Source organism: Alligator mississippiensis, chromosome 16 (assembly GCF_030867095.1).
Source record: "Alligator mississippiensis isolate rAllMis1 chromosome 16, rAllMis1, whole genome shotgun sequence".
NCBI classification, from domain to species: Eukaryota; Metazoa; Chordata; order Crocodylia; family Alligatoridae; genus Alligator; species Alligator mississippiensis.
The window spans coordinates 18179492-18202534 of record NC_081839.1 but is presented as its reverse complement, the minus strand read 5'-3'; the positions used below and the strand labels follow the sequence as shown (position 1 = coordinate 18202534).

The 23043-nt window shown below is 52.3% G+C and overlaps 1 protein-coding gene across 12 annotated transcripts in view; it reads right to left on the bottom strand.

Moving 5' to 3' along the window:
• Positions 1–7514: 7514 nt before the first annotated feature.
• The window catches only part of LOC109281530 (uncharacterized), a 29182-nt gene continuing 13653 nt past the window's right edge, over positions 7515–23043 (bottom strand). For 3 of the 12 annotated variants that reach the window (XR_009458064.1, XR_009458061.1, XR_009458062.1), the window contains 4 exons: positions 17356–19377; positions 16126–16203; positions 10445–10570; positions 7515–9875 (listed from right to left, as the gene is read on the bottom strand). Coding sequence is in view for 4 of the 12 variants with exons in the window: in XM_059720076.1 (XP_059576059.1) it covers positions 22479–22984 (506 nt within the window). In the remaining 8 variants the exon portion in view is untranslated. The other 9 variants (XM_059720076.1, XM_059720073.1, XR_009458059.1 and 6 more) reach the window with 8 other exon arrangements.

Below are 23043 nucleotides of genomic sequence, written 5' to 3'. Positions count from 1 at the left end.
TGAGATGGCTCATTCAAATTGGGCCAACAGGGGTGTTATTTGCTCTGATCTTTGGGATGAACTGGCTTTGGTTTTCCATTTCAGACTTCACGGCCCTGGAGTCTACCAATTCTCTCAGACCTGAGTGCATATGTGATGACACCTGGGCATCTTTATATGTGCCCTGGGATGATGGAGTGGTGGGGGAGGAAGGATTTGAATTAGAGCGGCTCTCAAGAGCCACCCTAAATAAAACACCAGCAATGTCTCATGTATTCAGCATCCTGGCCTTTGAAATGGCAACAGGGGCTCTTTAAGTAAACCTTGTTGAAGGAGTTTTAGTGAAAGGGCTCCCACAACCATTTTGAAATGTGGGAACACTACATACATGCGATGCCAAGGCTGCTGGGCTGCTCTCATTCGAACGCGGCAGCAGGCTCCATTTCAGAAGCCATCGATCCCCTTGCACATAGAGAGACGCGCCCTGTGGGATCGCAGGCACCATATATGTCCCAGATGGCTTGATCTCTGGGAACCAGATGGGTACCTGCGCACCACGGGTACAGAGAGAATTACTACTGTTGCATTTAGAAAGCAGGTTTTTAGACCTAGTGCCCCAAGAACTGACACAACACCCGGTTGTTCAATAGCAGAAAGGCTTTAATAACAATACCACAAGCAAACTTATCAAACCAAATGACAGAAAAAGACTCCTTCCCAAAATAAAAGGAGCTACTGCACAAAGTCCTAGTACATATTTAGCAGCAATAGGGTTCTCTCACCAATGCCGGCGAAGGAAGTTGGTCCAGTTTTGCAGCTTTCCCCATGCAGGATCCGTTGCTGGTTAAGCTGGTTGCGATGTAGCAGTGATCTCTCTCTGCTTCTCCTGGAACGCACACTTTGATGGCAAATTCTGTTAGTTCTTATATTGTTTCATTGTATAACTTCAAAGCATTTTTTCTTGATAGTTGGCCACTTAGAGTCCAGACAAACAGGGAGAAAAGGGTGTTGGATCATCATATCACAACTAGTAAGTGCCTGGCTCCTGTTCTTGCATTGTCTAGCGGTAAAACTTGTGCATCTCTGCAGACCTTATTATTGTAGGTCTGAGCAGTTGGATGGGCCTGAGCAGTTGGACAGGATACTTAGAGGTGTCACCAAACCTGTCTTGGGGTATCTGTATATCAGCTGGGCACATTTGCAGTAGCGTGTACAGGCAATGGTTTGTTTTTCAAACTCCAGACCTGCACTGAATGGTTCAGACATTTTGAACGCCCTACCCCTTAGGATGTTTGTTGGGAGAAGTGTTTGTCACATACAGGACATGTTTTCTGTATCTTTTACAAGTTTCTGTTGAGATGCGTATTTAGCCTTTTGTTCCCTGTAGCTGCTATGTCAATTGAAATGTGTATGTAGCTTTCTTTTTGGGGTTTTAAACTTCATTGCAGAATAAGAAGGAAGTTTTTGTTACTTCCCCGCTTGCCATCTGACACCTCCAGGGAAGGAGTCCTACCTGATCAACACAGCAAAGAGCTACTTGGCACAGCTCACAAAGACACTCTCACGGACCCAGAGGGACAGTCTTCCATCTCCAGCTCCCTCTGTGCAAAAATTGATTTCCTACCTAGAGGGACTCCTTACCATCTTGTACCACCTATACTTTTCCCAGAGCTTGACAAAGGGACTTTGATCCCGAAAGCTTGCAGAAAAGGACAATTTTCTTGTGATTCTCCAGTTGGTGTAACGAAAGGTATCATTTTGGAAGGAAGAGCTCTAGTTTTTTGTCCGTCTATGCAGCTTTCTTGCCTTTACTGGCTTCTGAGACACGCGTACATGTGAGGAGCGTGGCAGTTCTCTGTTGACCATTTCCTTGATTTGACATAATCTAGCACAGAGAATAAGACCAATTGGGGATGCTCTATTTGGCATGGTCCCAGCTGCCACTTGCATTTTTGTGCAAGATGCACTGTTATTTTAATTTGATCACAAAGGTTTTATGTGTAGGCCTTGCTGTATTCCCATCAACACTACAACAACCCTGGTGGGTGCCCTATAAGGAGCTCCACATTCAAGACACATGGAGAGGGAGCTATAAGTCTATTGCTGTCTTTGGGGCAGCCAGCAGGACCCTTTCCCATCAAAATACTCATGCTCCTGCCTCCAGAAATCTTTTTGGAAGAGATTGAATGGCCTCAGCCAAAACGCTGGAGCAACCCCCCAGAACAGACCTGGCAGCGTCCTGCCTTCTCTGTGCTCCCTGCGATGCCCACCCCCGTCTCCCCGCCCCTTCCCGGCTGAACAGCACATCGCCCCCACCCTAGCGCCTACAGCACTGCCCCCCGGACCAGTTTCCTCCTGTGTGACACGCAGGCACAGAGCAGGCAGCCGCACTCCGGGCAGGGAAGGGATTTGTGTGACACCAATGACCTCTCGTGGCCTCTTCCGTGTGCAACGGGTGGGTCATCTTTCTCTGAAGATGGACTGGAGCAGACAGGGTAACACGGGCCTGGACAGGACCTCCTGGCTCATGCCCACACCCTTCCCAGTACAGGCAATCCCACATATCATCCCATGCTGAAATCTGTCAATCTGCTTCTTAAAATTAGTTGTTCCCTCCCACGGGGAACCTGCTCCAGAGCCTCCTGCTCTGATGGTTACAACCCTTCTTCTCAGCATCAGCCTGTTTCTATGTGGGACTCCTATTTACTCACTTTTTCTGGAGCTGGCACTCTCCTTTTCTTCTGCCTGGCTCTTGGCTCTCTCGGATGTAATCGCAGAGAGCAGTCATCTCCGCTCTCGGTCTGCTTCTCACAAGGTAGGACAAGGCAGTTCCTTTACTCTCCTCTCGTACAGCGGGCTCCCCATTTCTCTGTTCATCCCAGGAAGGTCTGCAAAAGTAATCTGCAGCACGCGGCCTTTGATGAGTTACCCAAGCAGCACGTGAGCAGCACAAGGAGGAGAGGGGTTATGGTGGGAATCCAGACTAGGTCAGCTTCCTGAGCCAAGGAAGTTTCTTGCTGGGACCCTCCCAGTCTCTCTCTGACTCCTGGACCAAGATCTGTTCCTTCATGCAAATCTGCTCCCTGCTCCCTGGCTGCTGCTGCCTCGACCTCCCCCACTTACTAGAAACATCACAAAATGAGCCCATGTAGTTGTGAATGTAGCACGGTGATGTAGGTTATGTGAAACACCAGCTAGCCAGGTGGAATCACATTTACCCACAGTGTGTGTCTGCCTCTGCTATCTGCCTCTCTCTCATGCCTTTGTAGAGACCCCCAAACAAGTCCCCAGATTTGGCCAAAGCCCACTGCCCCCCATGACAAACATCTCACAAAGGTGCATTTCCCTTATGAGCACCGGGGGGGTACTTCAACTTTTGTTTAGTTTAGAAACTATCTGAGAGTCCAGCACCCTGCAGTGCCATCATCCACTGATTTTCCTTCCCTCTGACTGAACCTGGAAGACAGAATTTGCTCACCGAGTGTCAGGATGGAAGCACACGTGACCCGAGATGACGCTCCACATCGCTATGTAGTCATTCTTCTGATTTCCCATCCTCATCAGGACGTCCATGGGGTCCAATGCTTTGTCTACAGAAAACTCTCACCCTGCAAAGAAGGGCACATGCGCCCAAGGGGTCTCAAGAGAAATCAGTTTTGAGTTGAAATGACACCTGATGGAGATTGGTCCTTTACCCGAGATGCCACCCTGAGCTTCTGAACGCTGGGTGAGCAGAGGGGCTCCCAATCATACAGACCTCGGCAAGCAACAAAGGAGGGGATGAATGAGTCTCCACCACGTACAGCGGAGAACTGCTAAGGGGAAGCAATGACAAGTTGTTTTGCCCCTTGGCAAAGGATGCAATGACAGAGCAGGACAAGATGGGACCCAGGAGGCAGCACGAGGAGGACAGTAAAAGAGGAGAGGTCACTCGTTTCTTCCCAAACGAGAATTCCTTTCCCTTTTATGAACCCCTGAGCAAGGATGTGGGACGAAGGCTGGATACAAATGGGATTATGTGCGATTAGGGATGACACTCTGCATAGTCCTTAATCCGGAGCTGGGATTGCCCTTTCTCCTCAATGGGTGTGTGGGTTTAGCTCTTTGCTTAAAGAAAGGGATTCCCTCTGAAGGGGGCACCACACATCTGTCAAGGAATCAGAGGGGAGAAGGCTGCAACCACACATTTTGGAGATGTTTCCTGAATCTGTGCTGGGTTTGTGTATCATGCATTCCCATCCTTCGTTTGCTAATAGTGGGTGTGGAAAGGTGTCTCTGAACCTTTAGTCCTTTCTACACAAAGAGAAGAGGAGGAATATATGTTGACAGTCAAGGGCAGAGAGCTGCTAGGCAGGGAAACAGTGAAAAGCTGCTTTGCCTGTCCAAGAGTACGAGGACAGAGCAGGACAAGGAAGGGCCTGTTAGACTGCGAGTAGCTACTCGAGGGGCTAGCAGAGCTTGCTGACATGCAAACTCATCATGGAGCACAGATCCAAGCCACACAGAGCCCCGTTGAGCCCAAGGGAGGTTTTTGTCTCAGGTCCTCATCTGACTGTGTCACGCTGACATACCCATAACTACCTCCAATCTTGTAACCTGCACCACACCTGGAAATGGCCTCATCTTCCCCAGGGACATAGGTGGTGGTTAAAGAGCGTATGGCGCTGGAGTTGGAAACGGTGAATCGGTCTGGGACTCCATTCCCTTCGATCCCCTCGCTGTGCCAGAGAAATTGTGGGGCCTGGCCCTGGTTTTGTTGGTCCCAGTGGACACAGTAGTGCCTGTGCTCACCGCTCAGTGTCCGAGAGAGACTGGCAGTGCTGCCCAGAGCCACGGACTTTGCGGGCGCTTGAGTCAGTGCGGATGCGAGAGGGAACCTGGGAGGACAGGAATTAATCCCTTATCTGCACTGAGCCTCTGGTTTTGTGGCAGACAGGGCAGGACCAAAAGGCAAGAAACTGGAAAAAACACCTGTGGGAAGAGAACCAGGGATTCATAAAGCCCAGGATGTGGCTGCCCTCCCCTTCGGGGTTCCCGAGCAGCGTGTGAGCAGCACGAGGAGGAGCGGCGCCCAGGCCATGGTGGGAATCCAGACCAGCGCGCCTTCCCCAGGCAAACAGGTCTCTGGCTCGGACCCACGCAGTCTCTCTGAACCCCCCAGAGCCGAGATCAGCCCCTTCACGCAAATCTGCCCCTGCTCCCTGCCCACAGGGGCCAGCGGCTCCCCGCTGAGCTTGGCAGGAGGAGTGAGAGTATTCAAGAGGTCAGGAAGTGCAAGCACAGAGGAATTCAGATGTTACCAGGACAAGGGCTGCCTGGGGACCTGCCGGGGGAAGTCAGAGACCATCAGCCCCCTGCCGTGACAGCTCTAATGAATACGTGTGTGCCAGGCCCAGCCTGGACCAGAAATGCCTTCCCCCTGCAGGGGTGTGCTCTGCAGGGCCCGGGGGATGCTAATCCGTCCCTGGCCATTAGACGCCATTTATCACCTTGCACCTGTGGATCCCAGGCACCATCCTTGTCCCAGATGGCTCAACTGCAAGGGCCCAGATGGATCTCCTGGGCATAGGGGTACAGAGAGACCTACTGCAACAGCACTGGTGCTTGGCCTGTCCTCGGCCCAAGGGGGTCTTCCCGGCCAGTACTCGTCCCTTAAAGGACCTGGGAGGAGATTCACGTTTAAGGCATATTGGGTTGGGAGAGCTTTAACTCTATTGCTGTCTCTGGGGCAGCCAGCATGGCCCTTTCCCCTCATGATATTACCTCTCCAGAAATCATCTCGGGGCAAATCAAGTGGCCTTAGTGAAAACGCTGGAATAGACACCCCTAAAACAGACCTAGCAGCATCCTGCCTTCCCCATGCTCTCTCCTCTGTGTTATGACCACCCAGCCGAGCAACAGGGCTATGCGAAGCTTCGGGTGGTGATTTAATTCAGAGATTTGGCCCAATTCGATGGCCAAATCTCCAAATCCAAATCAAATCAGGGGACCAATTGAAAGGTCCGAATCAATACAAAGCTCTCTGAATCTTCAGAAAAGATTTGGAGAGCTTTGATGATTCGGGCAGTCCCCGGTGGCTGCAGCAGGGAGCTGCAGCTGACTCCAAACTGGTAAGTACTAGGGGCGGGGGACGGGGGGATGCTGGGGGAGGGGAACATGGGGGGACCCCTGCCAACCCCCACAACCTTCCCGCTTTCCCAGTACCACCCCGCCCCGCTCCCCCAGCCCCACCATGGCTGCCCCCCACATGGCTGCCTCCTCCACACACACACCCCACCTCCCCCACCAGCTCAGTATTTTAAAGAAAAGCCCCAGTGCTGACTGGGTGCTGCTGGGCAGGGGCGATCCCCGCTGCCCCGCCACTGCCCCATGCTGCTGCTCCTACACATGTGGGAGGAGGCACAGTGATGCGTGTGTGTGTGTGCATGTGTGTGCAAGCTGGCACAGGCAGTATCTGTGCGAGTGCATGTGTGGAAGCACAGGGGTGTGTGTATGTGTAAGTGCATATCATAGAAGGCACAGGGGTGCAAGTGTGCACACGTGAGAATAGGCATGGGTGTGAGCATGTGTGTCTACATGTGAGGAGGCACAGGTGCGTGTATGTATGTGTATGCGTGAGAGGCACAGGTATGCGTACGTGCATGTGTGCACGTGTGTGTGTGTCTGAGGAGGCAAAGGGGTATGTGTGTGCTTGTGTGGGGAGGCACAGGGCTGTACGCACATGTGCATGAGGAGGAAAAGGTGTGTGTGCATGTGTGAGGAGGCATGGGAGAGGGCAGCAAGGCGGGGAGTCAGCTCCAGCCTGCATCCACACCCACCCTATGCACAAATCTGGAAGGCACGTGCCTCCCACGTCTTCCCCAGGAGTGCATTCAGCAGCAGGGAACCAGTCCCCCTGCAGCCCCCCTGCCCCCGGGCTCCATCCTGCTCCGACTGGGGCCACACACAGCCCTGGCTGGGCAGCAGCCCCAGCCCTGCCCAGCTCCCTCCCTCTGTCACTATGGGGGCCGCAATTTCTGCCCCGGTGCAAGGCTTAGCAGGGAGCTGCAGGAGGTGCTCTCCAGGCTTGTGTTTGACACTCGAGGCTTCTCCCTCACAATCCTATTTAGCATTTGTTCTTCCAAGAGACACTTGGCCAACTTCTCAGATCAGATTTGGGGATCAGGCAAGCCCCGGTAGGGCCTTGCCTCCTCACATGGAGAGTAGTAAAACACTAGAATAGGTTAACCAGAGAGGCTGTGGGATCTACATCCTTGGAGGTTAAGGCCTTGGTAGAGAAAGCTTTGGCTGGGGTGATATAGCTGTGGGTGGGCCTGTTCTAAGCAGGGGGTTGGACTAGCCCAGGTGACCTCTTGAGGTCCCTTTCAGCCATCATTGTCTATGATGGGACAAGCCATGTGTCTTACAGGGAAGCTCTTTCCATCCCCATGCCTCAGCCCAGTCTGTCTGTCCACTGCAATCTCAGGGGTGTCCCTCCTGCCAGTACTGTGAAGCCCCACTCCTACCCCTTCAGAATAAAACCCATCACGAGCCACTTTTCCTTTATTATATTTTAATATAATCTTCTTGGGTGGATGCAAAACAAGGCTCACGTCATTCTCCAGACTGGGGGGCAGGGAACCCAGCAATGGGACAAGGACAGCCCTCACTCCTGCCTAAAACAGACCATTCCAGTACAACCCCCTCCCTCCCATTCATATAAATTAAGTCTCTCTCTCCTGGGAAAGCAGCAGGTGTAGAAGAACAGCTCTGAAAATAAACATGTCTTGCATTAGGCCCCTACCCCACATCTTCAAAGTTCAACCCACAACCATGCCTGTGACCCTGCCCCCTCTACACGGAGGCCTTTGGGTGTGGGTGCACGTGAAGCTGTGCAGGCAGGTCTCTGAGAGGGGATGGGCAGGTCCTCGAGGAGCCTCCCCACAGCAAGGTCACTCCCGGGGCCAGTTAATGCTGACCTGGCCCGAGGCCTCCAGCACCTCCCGTTTGCAGTCGAAGTCACCGTTGATCTGGCTGATGGACTGCTCCTCCACCACCCAGAGCTGGCAGCTGGTCTGCGTGATCAGTCGTGCATCATGGCTCACATTGATAACCGCTGTGAAGAGACAGGAGGCAAAGCATGAGCGGGCTGGGAGGCAAAGCAGAGGTCATTTCCATACTGAAGGAGAATGGAAAGACCCCACGTTTTCCCCATCAGCCACTGCCAGGACAGGGCTGGGCAGGGAAGGGCACGACTGGGACCCAACGGGGACCCTGGCAGGAGGGCCCTGCTTGTAGTATACAAACCCTCCCGTGGGACCCACGGGTCCACCCCCAGCCAAGTAACCCTTCTGCTTCCCTGCAGCCCCATGCTAGCCTAGCTCTGACCCATGCACCTATTACTACCTTCCTCTGCCTGACAGATGGGACCCATGAGGCCACCCCAGCCCAGTATCGCCATCCACCCTTCAATCCGATCCATGGGCCCAGTATTCCCCCAACCCTGGCCTCCTCTGATCAGGGCAGTGGACACCTCCCACCGCACTGCTTCCACTCACCTCCATGTACGTGCTGACAGCATCACCCAAGGGATCAATTGATTCAATGCACAGATCATTTGTGGGTTCATTCTGGGGAAGTGACAGATCCCAAAAAGAAGCCACGAGTCCTGAGCCACAGAGCCTTCCTCCCACCCCCTGCCCTCCTTCCCTCAGCTAGAAACAGGACCCAGGAGTCCTCCCAAACCATGCCCCTCACTATGGCATGCTGGACAGCACTCCTTTCGAAGAGCCAGAGCAGGGCACAACCTGCAAGTCCTGGTCCTCACGCCTGCTCTGCTCTAACTTGCTTCCTTCCCAGAGCAGCAAACCCGACACAGCCCCGTTCCCATTCCCTGGGTCCATCAGGCTCCCTGCAGGTCAGCTCAGCAAACATCACATGGGTTTTCTGCCCCCCTGGCTAGGAAAGAAAAGGCCCCTGAGATAAGTGGGGTGAAAGGAGCGTCCAATCCCTTCTCCTTCCCCAAAATGCCAGGATCCAACTTCCCACCCACCTCCCTCCACTAAGAGGAGCTCAAGGTCCTGTGCTCCTACCCAGGGCAAGGGCAATGCGCTCCCACCCAGGGCAAGTCTCCACTCCCTGCCCCAGCTCTCCCCTGCATAGCCAGACCCACGGCACTCCCAGGGCCACAGCTCCAGCCTCTCCCTGACTTCTTCCTCAGTGGCCAGCCCTCACTCCTGGATTCCCAGCCTCTCTCCCCTTTGCCTCAGCCCTCACATCCTGATCAGCTCCCTACACCCTCAGGCCCTAGCTCCTCCATACTCACCCTCTCCCCCCTGCCTGGAAGCCCCAGCCCCACACCTGACAACCTGCAGATCTGCATGGTGAGGGCATGGCTCTCAAGGCTGAAGTGCCCCAGGCACTTGTGAGCATCCTGGTAGAGCAGCTGGATTTGTTTCGGCCATGTTCTCCTCCAAATCGGACTTGGTGATCTGGTGCAGAATGACACTAATTCTACAAGGCCGTGAAGTAATGAATCTTGCAGCATTTCATGTTGAGCAAGGTAACGGAGAATACCAAAGAGCGGTGGTTCCCCTACTGTAACGCACTTCTTTGATAGTAAAAGGTCTCTCTCTAAAGTACTCTATCGCTCACATATGATACTGGATTTACATGATTATGCTTATACACGTTTAAAATATTACACGTTTATAGCTAGATAGTATCAAGAAAATCCTGAGCCTTACAGTAGAATAGGGTAAGTCCTACCTGGATCTTGTCCATCATCAGGTACGAAAGGCCAGCTTCTTCCTCCTTTTCCCCCTCCCCCAAATCTGAACCTCCACCATCTTCATCTTGTTTGTACTCTCCTGGTGGACCAGCTTCATCTTCATCTGCTTCATCCTCCTCATCCCCTTCTGAAAGGCAGGTAAATTAATTCCTTACAGCTTTGCTTAAACCTCAAAGGCTTGTTTGTAAACTCATCTTAAATGAGCTTCTGAAATCTGACTCAATTCAGCTACAAAACCTTCTCCAGAAATCTTTAAAAAAAGACAGGACTAGAAGTAACATCCCTCTTTTTCCTCTTTCTATAGGAAGAGAAAACACAGAACTGAATGTGCCACAGCATCAAATATGAGTTGATGGGTACAAAAAAAAAAGCAGCTTTTGCTACCAGCAATAAAATAACTGCTTTTATATAGTTATATCTCAGTGTAAAGATGTGTACTCATGTTTTCCTAAGTGCAGCTCTCCATGACTACTCTCTTTGCTAGTGCATTGCCCACCCCCCCGCATTACCCAATAGGAGCAGTATGTGATACTGGCCTTCACCTGACACACGTAGCTGATTTGTGGTCCGGCAGTTCCACAGTCACTTTAGTCTGAATTTTATATTTAGATACTGACTGAATGGCATAACTAATGACTGCATGTTTAGAGAAGTCACCCTCATCATCTTCATCTTCTGAGTTGGGGGCCTCATTACCTTCCTGATCAAATCAATCCAGGTAGGTGATCTCCTGAAGCAGCTCAAAAATCCTTTCCCTGTAATCCTTCAGGTTTGTGATGTCACAGCTGAAGAAGTCCAGGTCCTCAAGATTTTAAGATTTTGCTGAAAATGAATTAAAATTGCTCGCTGAGATGAAATAACTACTTGGTACGTCCAATACTGCACTGCTGCCTCCTAAATGTCACTGACTTTGCTGGCTACCTCCCACCACCTCTTCTCCGTTGCTGTTTCCCATTGTACAGAGCTCATGTAAGAAGTCTTCGTGCTGACAGTCAACATCCCTTCCCCATAAGATCAGACATTCTCTCTACACTCCCTTTGAAACAGGTTTGACCCACTTTCCATCCCATTAAAATGTGTGTCTTTGCTTCTGGATGCCCCAAAAGTACATGTGTCTTCAGAAATATGATCCTATAATCACCCAGGGAGATGCAAAGCTCTCCCATTCTCTGAGACCAGCACAGCCAACTGTCCCAGCGCCGATCCTGCCATGCCTGGTGCACAGACAGCTTTCCATGGGGTGAAAACTGCAGGGGCGGTAGCTTTGCCGAGGCCATGAAGCCTGCCAAGCTTCAAGACGATTGGTGCAGGGTTTTGGGGGGAACTGCACCTCGAGCTGCTGACAGGCAAAACTCGTGACATAGATGACCGTGTGTGTTAAGGTGCAGCGGGCTGAAAACTGCAGCGATGGTGGCCCCTGCTGCGGCCACGAGGCCTGCCAGCTGTCAAGGAGATTGGTGCAGGGCTTCTGGGCTCGGGGGCCTGCACCTCTGGCTGCTGACAGGCAAAACTTGTGACATGGGTGCTCGTGCAACTGCGTCTGTTTTGAGGCACAGGACCTGGGATCACCGCAGGCCTGGCTGCTACCAGTTACCAATTAATCATGATTCCCTCAGGGACCAGCTCAATACACAGCACCAAGAACAATCCACTGCCCCAAGACAGACGCCTTCAGTGCACTTAACAAAAGATGAAGCCTCTTCAGACAGTCTACATGACGGGCTCGCGGGTTTAGAGCCTTCAACCGGATTGGGCTAGAAGGTTCGCGTGGAAGGAACTCTAGTCCGCCTCTCTTCTTTTCTGTCTGTAACCACAACTCAAGCAAGTTTTCCTGCCTGCACCGCGACCATCTTCGGTGTAAGTAAAATAATCTTAATTAACCACTAAGCTTCCGTGCCTAATTCTAGCACGCCGCCTGCATTCCCCGACCCGGCGTGTCCGGGCTGCTGGCCACAGCCCGCTGCGTGCCCCCGAGGGCCTCGGACCGCTCCCGGCCCGCACAAGCTTCAGCTAAGTTTCCCCAAATACTCAATTAAGCCAGGATAATATTGTAATTGTTTTGTTTGTTTTCCCTTGCATGCCTCTTACTACTAGTACCACTATAAATTTCATATGCTTCACAATAAATAACTTTTATAGTCAAACTGGTGGTAACCAGGTGTATTTTTCCTTCTCTACTTCCCTTCCCCACTTGCTCTGCAGCAACGCTTCTTTTACCTAAGCCAAAGATCCCTGTGAAGCCCAGAAATACTGCGGGGTCCGCTCATCAAGAGGCTAGCACTACTAGGACAGTTAGGGCAAAAGATTGGGACGTGCTGAGTTTGAGACATATAAGAGGATCAGCTTGTATAGGCTGATGGACCCAGTTTGGCTCAGGCGTGCCCTAATGAACTGAAAGCTGGCCCATGAGGGTGTCAGCTGGACACCCAGCCGGATTCAGAGGGATTCTGTTCACTGTGTGCTGGTGTCTGACTGCAGTGTAGTGTTACCTTAATGAACTGATTCCTGGCACATGAAGGTGTCAGCCTGTACATGCTGACAAACCCGGCCGGGTCAGGCGTGTCATGTTAGAGAGAGTGAGTGAGCGAGTGAGTGTGTGTGTGTGTGTGTGTGTGTGCGTGCGTGCACATTTGACTGATTTAGTGGCTGGAGGAACCCGGCCCCACTGAAATGGAGTCCTACAAGATAGCTCCATCGGGGGTAAGCGCTTGCAGAAGAGAGATACAGCTCCGTACAGAAACACAGGTAACACAAGCAGCACATTGATAGAATTGCAGAGACCCTAGAAATGTACCCCTAATAAATGAGCACACCCCAAAGTGACAGGCAAATCTGGTAACAGCTGGGATCATGGCTGGAAATCCATTTTGGGCCACCCCACACCATCTGGGCGAGGCAAGACACTGGTCATCAATTCAATCTGTAATCTCAGCCTAAATGCCCGGTTCTTAGTCAAACGTGTATACTTAGTACCATGGGAATGGGGGGTGTTAGTTGGCAGCCTGGCAGGAAGAAACCACGCTCTGGTCCGGGCCAGACTGGTCAGTGGTGTCAGGGAGAGTCCCCCGGTGCCATAGAGACATGGCGTGGGGTGGCCCAAGAAGGATTTCCATCTCTAATCCCAGCCCATGAGAAATTCCTTCCTTGAGCCTGTCTACTTAGTACAGTGGGGATGGGGGAACTGGCCCAAACAGTATTTCCAGCCATAACCCCAGTCCAAAACCAGGTCCTTATTTGGGTCCATGTACTGAGTACAGTGGGCATGGGGGGCTGTCAGTTGGCAGCTTGGCATGCAAAAACTGCACTTTGGGCCAGGCAAGACTCTGGTTGGGGGGTATGGGATAGTACCCAGTGCCACAGAGGTGTGGGGTGGCCCAAAGAGGATTTCCTGTCGTCAACCCAGCCCAAAACCCAGTTCCTTATTCAAGCCCATATACTTAGGACAGTATTTGCAGGAGCTGCCAGTTCAGGGCCTGGCACAGCCAAACCGTGTCATCTCTAATCCCAGCCCAAATCCCAGTTCTTTATTCAGACCCCTGTAGTTAGTGGCATCTGGGCGGACTATCAGCTGGCAGCCTGGCACAGCCAAACCGTTTCCTGGGACGGGCTCCCGGCTGATAGTCCGCCCAGGAAACTGACGGGCTGCCTTGACACTGCCTCGTTGAGGTCTCGCGGGTATAAACCAAGCGGTAGCGAGCCATCCTTCTTTTGTGCGATCACGAGGCTATTGACCCAGGGTGTGTGGGCTTAGTCACCTTCGTAAGGACTCTCACAGCTTCCAGCGTTTCGAGGGCAGTCTTCTACGTGCCTAGGGTTGCACAGGGAATTTTTCTACACCCGTGCACCGCTGGTGGTACTGCCGGGTCGACACAGATATGGTAGGTACCGGGAAATTGGCCCACCCCTTTTAAAACGTCCGGACATAGTTTGAGAAGGTCCGCCTTGGTTGCGGGTATTGCCGGGGCCATTCCGTGGACTCGTCTGATGAGGTCTAACGTGGTGCAAGCCACCCTACCAGGTACTGATGGGTCGCTATCGTCGGTTAGGTAGAAAGGTACATCAGATTCATTAGCACCAGATTTGCAGCCTGCAATGCCTGCACCTTTTGGTTTCATGGGTGCACCGCCAAATGTGACTAATGTAACATGAGTTTGAGCCTTGCAGTTTTCCCTGCAAAGCCTTTGCTACAGCTACCGGAATAGCGTTTGCCTCCGCTCCAGTATCTAACTTCAAATAAGCTGGCAAGCCAGCGGTCATCACTGTGCTATACCAGGGGTGTAGGTTGTAGCCGTGTTGGGCTAAGGACATAGGCAGACAAGGTTCCTTGGGTGAATTTGATATCTTGTATTAGACCAACCCAAATAGTTGGAGAATAGTTATTAAGCAAGCTTTCGGGTTCAAAAACCCTTCGTCAGGCTAGGGAGGTTTCAGCACTTGGTGTGTGCTCTTCCTGGATGGGATGAAAAGTCAAGAAGCCAGGGGCTGGGCTGGGCTGGGCTGGGCTGGGGAGTCAGTGGCCAGGCAGACTGTAACGTATCAAAACTCCTGTGCTGTACCTGCGCTATCGCAGGCACTCTGCTTATCAACGGTCGGTGAGTGCTGCTTGGCAGACACTGCGCCCATGTAGAGGGTACTGACTCCTTTTGCGGATTTTGGAGCCTCTCCCTTTGATTTGCACATTTCTGCAAAGTGGTTCGCTCCAGAGCATTTGTAACAGGTTTCTCCAAAAGCTGGGCAGGATCTAGGCTTGCGTGTGCTTCCGCATCGTTTGCAAACTTTGCCCTTTTGCAGCTTGATGGCCCTCCTGTGGAGCAAACTGCACCGGTGGTTTGCTTTGCTTTTGCAAAGTGCTATGGCAGCTTTGCTTCTGCTCAACTGTATGCAAGCTTGCTTCTGCAGAGAGCCTTTGGTCTGCCTACTCTGACAGGTCACTTCTGACACCATACAGTGTTGGCCTTGGCCACGGGGTCCCTGGGACGGGGTACTCACTCAGACCTCCACGCCCCTGGGCTTCTGTCCTTGAGTCAGAGTTCAGTGTTCATCATTGAGTGTGAACACACTTTAACTGCTGCCTGTGAACGAGCTGAGGATTGAACCAGAGCAAAACCTTTCCAGTTTGGCGTGTGGGGCCTCTCCTCTGCTTCATCTCGGTTGCTCTCAGCGAGCTCACGCATAACAACAGTTAGACCGCTCGCTGCTGCGCGTGAACAGGCTTCGCTGTTTGTGTGCACACACTTCGTTGTGTGTCCACGTGCTTCACTGTTGTGTGTAAACGTACTTCATCACGCAGGGTGAACGAGCTTTGTCACCGAGCGTGAACACGGTTCAACGCTGCGCAGGAACGAACCGAGAACAACTCGAATGCAGCGACACCTTTCCAGTTTGGGGCGCAGAGCCTGTGCTTTGCCTCGTTTGAATCGTTCCAGCGTGCTCGCACCCGACCGTCAGATGAGAGCCCCGCTCCCTCCACTGTCACAAGCAGCCTCCGGCCCCAGGGAAAAATCCCTGCGGCAACGCCGCCCACCCCCCCCCCGTGGGGCCCACAGCACTGGCATCTGCCTTGCTCATGTTCCCATCCCCTCACCGCCTCCCTGCCTCTCTCGCCTCCGCGCTGGCTGTTGGAGCACAGGAAGCGGAGACGAGATGCTCTCGGCAGGAAGGCGGAGAAACGCCCCAGCGTGATGACAACATCCTGACTTGAACCCTGCCCCGGCACTGCTCTCCTCAGGACCACAGCGCGTGGCTTCTGCCCGGCCCTGCTCTGTCCAGGGAGACGCGGGACGGATGCGGGAGGCTGCCCCCGCACAGGAAAACTGCCCGTCTTGGAAGGCGCTGCCAACAAAGGGCTCGTTAAATCCCCAGCGGGAACGGACCGACCGTCAGGAGCCCTCCGTGGGATAAGAGGCTGTCAGCATGCCCGCTGCAAGCACCGCGGCACTGCTAGCGCCGTAAGCCATGCCCAGCGTGGTCGGTCGGTGATAATGCCAGTCCGGAAACTGCCTCCTGGGAGCCTTGAAGACGTGTGGAGCTTGTCAGTTCAGGGGCTGCTGCTAACAAATGCAACAGCCGCAGCAGCAATGCAATGGCACAACTAGCGATGGTTGTGGGGCTGGGAATACTAAATACCGTGTAATGTCAACGGGAACACTTTGTCACACGCTCTGAGAAGTCGCACGTTACGGTGTCCTAAATAGCAGTGCTGACCCGCCCTGTGGTTTGCCAACAGAAAAACATGTGATCTCCCCAAAAGTCTAGACCCACTTCACACGTATCGGGGGAGGGAAAAGCCATGAGAAGCTTATCATATAATAGAAAAAATCAGCTCTAAGGACATGTGCTGTAAGAGGTACTTTTCAAATGTAAACCGTGGAACTCACCAGGCCGCGTAGATGAAAACAGGATACTTTCCCCGCAGTCATCTTAACGGGTACGCTTGTTTTACCATCAGGATCAACCTAGGAGATGTTTCAAAAAAGGAGTAAGAAAAGGAAAACTCAACGAGAACTCAAATGAATATAGGGACAGCACATAAGGAGAGTAAACCACAGAAAGCCAAACAGTTACGGCCATCCAACTGGCGGCCCGTGGGCTGCGTGCAGCTCCCACACTCCCAGTCCCAAGTCTGCTTGCCCCATCGCTTCGCTGCTGCTGCTGCCACCAAAATCCCCTTCCCTAGCCCAGCATCTGCTTCCTGCGTGCCCACTTCCCCCCGCCACCCCTTCTGCACTAGGGCCAAGGCAGGGCGGCACAGTCCTGGTGCAAGGGAGTCTGTGGCTGGGGAGGTCCTGCAGACCCCTTTCAGCTTGTGCAGGATGCGGCTCTGGTGGGCATGCAGCCCCTACAGCATGCGGATAGGGGGGCTGCAGCCCCAGCCACTCAGAAATTGGACAGCTCTGTTGTCAAACAAGACGTTTCAGGAAGCAGCGGTTCTAAACAGAGAGCAGTTACTGGAAAACAAAGGGTAGGGAAGGGAGGAAAAAGAAAGGGGTGTGAAGCGAGCTAGCTTACAAAAGCTTACGCACCTCTGATTGACTTAGTCTACGAGGTGAAAGCCTACCCTGCCCTGTAGCATGAGTCTTTCGATGTAGAAACAACGTAACAGAAGCATCTACAAAGCCCCAGCTGAAAAGGAGCTATAAGAGGGGTGGCAATCTACAGCCCACAGGCTTCATCTGGCCCACAAAGAGGTCTGATCTGGTACGTGGGATCCGTCTCACAGGGTTGAGCGGCACTGCCCCTCCGCTCCGCAGCAGCGCGCTCTGCGACCGACCCTGCTGCTCTACCGCAGCGGTTCTCAGTTTGCGGGTTGTGTCCCAAAAGGGGGTCACAAGTGCCTATGAAAGGGTCACGAACAAACTTTAAAACTGGATCAACAAACTTTAAGAGTGGATTGTCTTTTAATGGAGGAAAACGTGGGCAAAGGTGGTTTTTCCCTTGCAGGCTGGCAGAGGTCCAGGGATGCTGGGGGACTATGTGTTAATATGAATCTGGAGAGGGTCTGGGTCAGAAGTACAATAAACCAATTTAATCTAAATCAGTTAAAGTCTAATACTACATCCATCCAGGCTTATCTTAAACCCGTTTCGGCAATCTTGAAAGTGGCTTACGTGCACCATCCTTCTGTTGTGTTCCAGATCCTGTTTCCAATCTCTTAGACCAGCTTGTGTGTAATTTCTGTCCCAAGCCTAACAGAGGAGTCAAGAATTTAACAGCTAACGACACTACTTGCTTGAAGAACATACCAAAAGCATCCAGCAAATGTACTTGTGCAAAGCATTTGCACGTAACAATATACGTTTATATTTCATGCCTTTGAATGGATACGTTCCTTAGGGAACATGTGCACATTTGATTTTTCAGCAATGAAGTTCTTCAAAACTAAGATGGGAGCCAGGTTGTTCCCTCAAGCCTGTGCAAAGTGGAGGATGAATGCCCCGATCTCTCTGCCAGGGGCCACAGAAGGGTAAATTTAGTATTAAGTAACATCAGCATCAACCACTCTTCAGCCAACTGACTACCAAACAAGGAAGCTGCTCAGACATAACCCACTTGTTTCTCCAAATCAGTTCAATTTGTTGCAGTTTACCTGTGGGGAACAGGCTAGAGAGTCATCCTTCCTCCATGCATGAACTGCCCAGGAGCTCATCCACTGGGAAAAGACAGGGAGACACACACTACTCCTGCCATGCCTCAAGGGTAATTCCCTTTGGCTAAAAACAGACCCAGGACTCTTCCTCCCCCTCTTGGCTCCCTCAAGAGTCTTTCATTTGGGGATCCTAGAGGTAAAGTACCCCACTCCCTACCATAAGTACCTGTGACCTGAGATAACAGGACTCCTGGGACAACTGTGACTAATCCATGCTAATTTTCATTCAAGCCTCATGTTTAAATGACTTCTCCCTCACTCCCCTTTTGATAGGAGTTAAAGACCAGTGATAAAGCCCTTGTTTGCTTTCTGCCTTAGGTACTTACTAGTGCTCCTCTCTCACTGCACCTTTGCGGAGCCTGGAGCATCAGCTAACAGAAGAGGTTCTGCAGACTAAACAAAGTGTAGGATTTTCCATGCAGCATGTGTGGACACACACATACATGCGCACACACACGCACACGCAAGCTTGCAAGGTTTTCCAGCATAGCTCCAGCAGAAAGACACTGTCAAAAAGTGGGATGCAAGGAAGGGGGAGGAAATCCAGAGAATTACACGGTCTGTGGATTCCCCAAGCTCAAAATGCATGATATTACTTCACTATAATTGAGCCGGTATTGTTCCAAGGACTAACTTAGGAAAAACAGGTGCAAAGGAAAGACCGATTCCTAAAGCGAACTGAAATTATTTCCTCCTCCGTAAGTTAACAAAAATAAAAGGAAAGAAGAAATCCCTTTCAACTGCATTTTTGACTGTAGCATAACCGACTTCACAGGTGGCCGTGATGTTTTAGCCTAGAGAGAGTGAGGACCATTTTTACAAAGAATGATGTTATGTCTGAAATATAACTGCTTCATCATTGCTGCAGGTATAGATTGCTCTTTGTGATGCCCCTACTATAGCACTGCTATATGTCAAAATGGTGAAATATGCCCCCCAAATTTAATGAGAATATTTACATACTGTATTAGCAGGGGTGCAATACCTCAGCTTTGCATAATGTTTCAGAAAGTTTTAACCTCTACAAACTAAAAGAAACAGACATAAGGACAGTTCTTAAAAAGCCACTCCTGTGCCCCTAGCTCTGGCACAAACTCTTCTAGTTTCTATGCAATGCTCTGTGCAAGCACGTGGACTGTAACGTTTACATCATTACATACTCTACCCAGGGTTGCAGATGTTTGTGTATAACACAGTACAGTCCTCAATCTGCATATCCCGCACAGACAGAACGAAGTAAACAGCCCATTTTTCAAAAGTACATAAAATATGGTATTGAGAGTTCTTTGCTTTAATGTCAAAAGCTACTGAAAGAGGAAAAGTGCTCTTTACCAGACAAGCTTTCTTTTTGCAGAGATCACATCCACTATTCCTTCCTTGGAAGAAATCTGGGCAGGGTGGCACGCTGGAGACTACCTGGTTCAATGACGCAGCAGCTTTCCTTCTTGGGATGCAACGAAGGCACTTACAGAAAGCAAGGGCTCTAAATAAAAGAGAATTTAAATATAAACGTTAGACTGAGGTACATTGAAAGGCTCAGTAGAGAGAAACAAGGTGAACAGGGGCAGCAAACAGGGCAAAGGAGACGAGGGAAGAGGAGCCAGGCACCTGACCCGAACTCCTGGAAGCAACGTGAGCTGGGGCTGCCTGTATGTCTGGGCACGTGCTCTAAGGAGCTGGGAGTGCTGCAAGCTGGGGGACTGCTACCTCTGTCTGACAGAAGTCTTAACAAGGCCCAGGAGGGGAGAAAAGGAGACTCTGCGTGACCAGGGGCAGCAAATGGGGCAGTTTGCAAACAGTTCGTAAGTCAGTTTGCAGGTTTCAATGTGATGGTGACAGGTGTGCACACTGCACAGTACAGTCTTTGTAACAAGACTAAGAGTGGTGTAACTGTAAAAGTGTGGTTTGGACTGTCAAGCGAACCATAGCAGTCACAAGGCAGGCTGTCAGAGCAGTGCTTCCCAAACTCTTCCTCAGCACGATCCATTTATGGCCCCATTCCTCAGCATGACCCCTCACTCCCCACCCGTAGCCCCCCACCCCTGCCACCCCATCCCGCTGATGTTTCAAGCCCATTTGGGGTCGTGACCTACAGTTTGGGAACCACTGTGTTAGAGGTACAGTTATATAGACATGTATCTATTTATATATACAAATAATATGTTTTTTAAAGTTAGTTCACAGGTCAGTTTGCCCCCCGTTCTTTAAAGGGGAGCCTTTAATGTAAGACCTTTCTTTAACTGAGAGTACCTAATCTACATCTATTTAGTGTAAGTCGCTAAAACACAGCAATTAGACCAGTTCTTGTGCTCCTTGCTTAACTGGAGTCCAGAGTGAGAGGGAAGTTGGAGGCGGCGTTTGCTAGGTAATTTATCTGGAAACCTCTCTCACCTTCCTTCACCGTAAACTTGGAGAGAGGAAGCGGGTTAGCAGGGGAAAGGGAAGCTTTTGGGACCAAGGAGCAGCACAGAGGCCAGTTTACAAGGGAGTTTGCTAGGAAAGGTCTGGTTGAAAGACGGGTGAGCAGAGAGAGGGAGCGAATTAAGAAACCCAGCGACACAGCTGGAAGACATCAAAATCCCCGAGCCACTGCCACTGCCAGCTCTCTCTGGGCTCCTACCTGTGAGGTGTCCACCCAGGCAGGAGCGCTCACCATCTACCCCACGGGGTTTGCCGCTGGCAGGTTCCTTTCAGTGACAGCGAGATGGGGGAGCCTGTGATGTGAGCCGCGCGTTCAGGTGGTGCCCCTCGGGAAGCAGGCGAGAGAGCTACAGGAGGAGGTGGCGAGGCTCCAAAGCATCCTCCACCATGACAATTTCATCAATTTGATGCTTGAGGATACTTCTACTGTGGTGACAAGACTGCCAAGGGCGGCACTAGAGAAGGAAGAGGACTTGAACGCCAAGGAAGGCAGAAGCTGAAAGCTTGTGACCTCTTGCAGCAAGGAGAAATATTCACGCCCACCTGCAGCGGTTTGCCTGGAGAAGAGACGTGAAGCCCCAGCAGCAGAGGAGGAGCATGTTCCATCGGTGGCAGAGGCCAGGCCAAGCCTTTCCAAGAGAGGGAGGGTCGAGACCACTGCCACCAAGAGGAAGTGAAGGGTGGGGGTGGTTGGAGACTCCCTCCTCTAGGGGAAGGAGGCGTCCGTCCGCCAGCCTGACCTGTTGTCTCAGGAGCTCTGCTGCTTCCCTGGAGCCTGGACCTGAGAGGTCACGGAGGAGTTACCCACACTCATCCAGCCCTCTGGCTATCTCCATGCTGCTCATCCATGTCGGCACCCGTTATACTGCCAGGGGCGACCTTGAGCAGATCAAAAGTGACTACAGGGCTCTGGGTGCCAGGGTGAAGAGGAAGGGGACTCGGGTGGTGTTCTCCTCAGTACTGCTGGTCAAAGGGAAGGGCCTGATCGGAAGCAGACGCATCTTGCAGATCAATGCATGGCAACACAGATAGTGACACCAGCAGAGCTTTGGCTTCTTCAACCAAGGGAAGTTGTTCCAAGAAGGATTGCTAGGGAGACACAGGACGAAGAGAGGGAACAACATATTTGCAGACGGGCTCACTAACCTAGTGAGGAAGGCTTTAAAATTTAAACTCTGTGCGCTGGAGGATGGAGACCAAAGCCCTGAGGTAAGTGGGGAAGCAGGTGACCTGGAGGAAGTGCAAGAACATGAGGCAAAAGGAAAGCCTCTCATTCTTCCTGAGAAAGCAGAGCAATCAGCTAGGTCCTCAGGTGTCTGTACACACATGCATGAAGCTTGGGAAATAAGCAATAAGACTTGGAAGTCCTTGCAGTCACAGAACCATGACAAGACTGGAATAACAGACTTGGTGGGACAGCTCGCATGACTGGAGCACTGCAATGGATGGATATAAACTGTTCAGGAAGGACAGGCAGCGGAGGAGAGAAGGAGGAATTGCACATGCACAAGTATCTGTACAACGGCTCAAAGGTCTGGTCTGAAACTGGAGCTAGGTCTGTAGGAAGTCTCTGGGTTCAGGTCAGAGGGAAGAGCAACACGAGTGATGTCATGGTGGGTGTCTGCTACAGACCACCAGACCAGCAGGAAGTGGTGGATGAGGCTTTCTTCAAACAGTGAGCGGATTTACCAATCACAGGTTACGGTTCTCATGGGGGATTTCAATCCCCCTGACATCTGCTGGGAAGGCAATACAGCAGCGCGCAGGCACACCAGGAAAGTGTTGCAGACAACTTCCTGGTGCAAGCAGTGCAGAGGCCAAGTAGGGGCCATGCTCTTTGTACCCGCCTCCGTTCGATCAAGAGTTCGTGCGCTGCCTTCGCCCGGACCCGAGATCTTGCACACCCGGGCTTCGTTGGTACACCCCAGGGTTTACCCCGTCTGGTATAAAGGGGGACCCCAGAACTCTCCTGCCACGGCTTTGATGACTCTTTCAGTGGGGGGTCTTCCCTTGGAGTATTCCCCGGTGCCGGCACGCTTCTCCGCAGGTACTCTTGGGGCTCCGTCCTCCCCTACACCCCGGCCATACGCCACCTCAGGTCTTCCTATCCTGGCCTCTAACCCGTCCTCGTCTCGTCCTCTCTTGGCTCAGTCCCCCTAGCCACTACCAGCGGTCTTCGGACCGGGTATGCCTCTCCCAGTGGGGATGCTGACCTGGTCCCTCCTTCCTTGGGATGCAGATGTCCTCTCTGCTTCCCCAATAGTCCCTGCCGCAGTTACCCGCGCCATCAGCTCCATAGTGCAGGGTACAGCTGGCCCCACTCTCGGCGCAGCTGTAACGCCTCCTGCTGCCTCGGGTGTCGGGTTCCCCGCTGACTGCTGCCCCACTCATGGGGCTGACTTCTCCCCTCGTCGTCTCGCTCCTGGGTGCTCCGCTGCGCTGCTCGCAGCCTGCTCCGCCCCTACGCGGCGGCGTCCCGCACTCTGCGGGTGGCGGCTGATCCCCTGCTCGCTGGGGCTCCGCGCTCCAGCTCTCTCCCTTCAGCCGCCCCGCTGCCTCAGCGGGGCTGCCTTTTGTTCCTCCCGGCCGGCGTGCCCCGCCCCTGCCGCTCAGCCGGATAAACGCCCGGCTGACGACCCGCGCGTGGAGTTTCTTTGGCTCCTCCGGTCCTGCGGGAGGTAAGCAGACCCCTTGGCTGCCGCGGGGGTCTCCCAGTGCCCCCACTTCC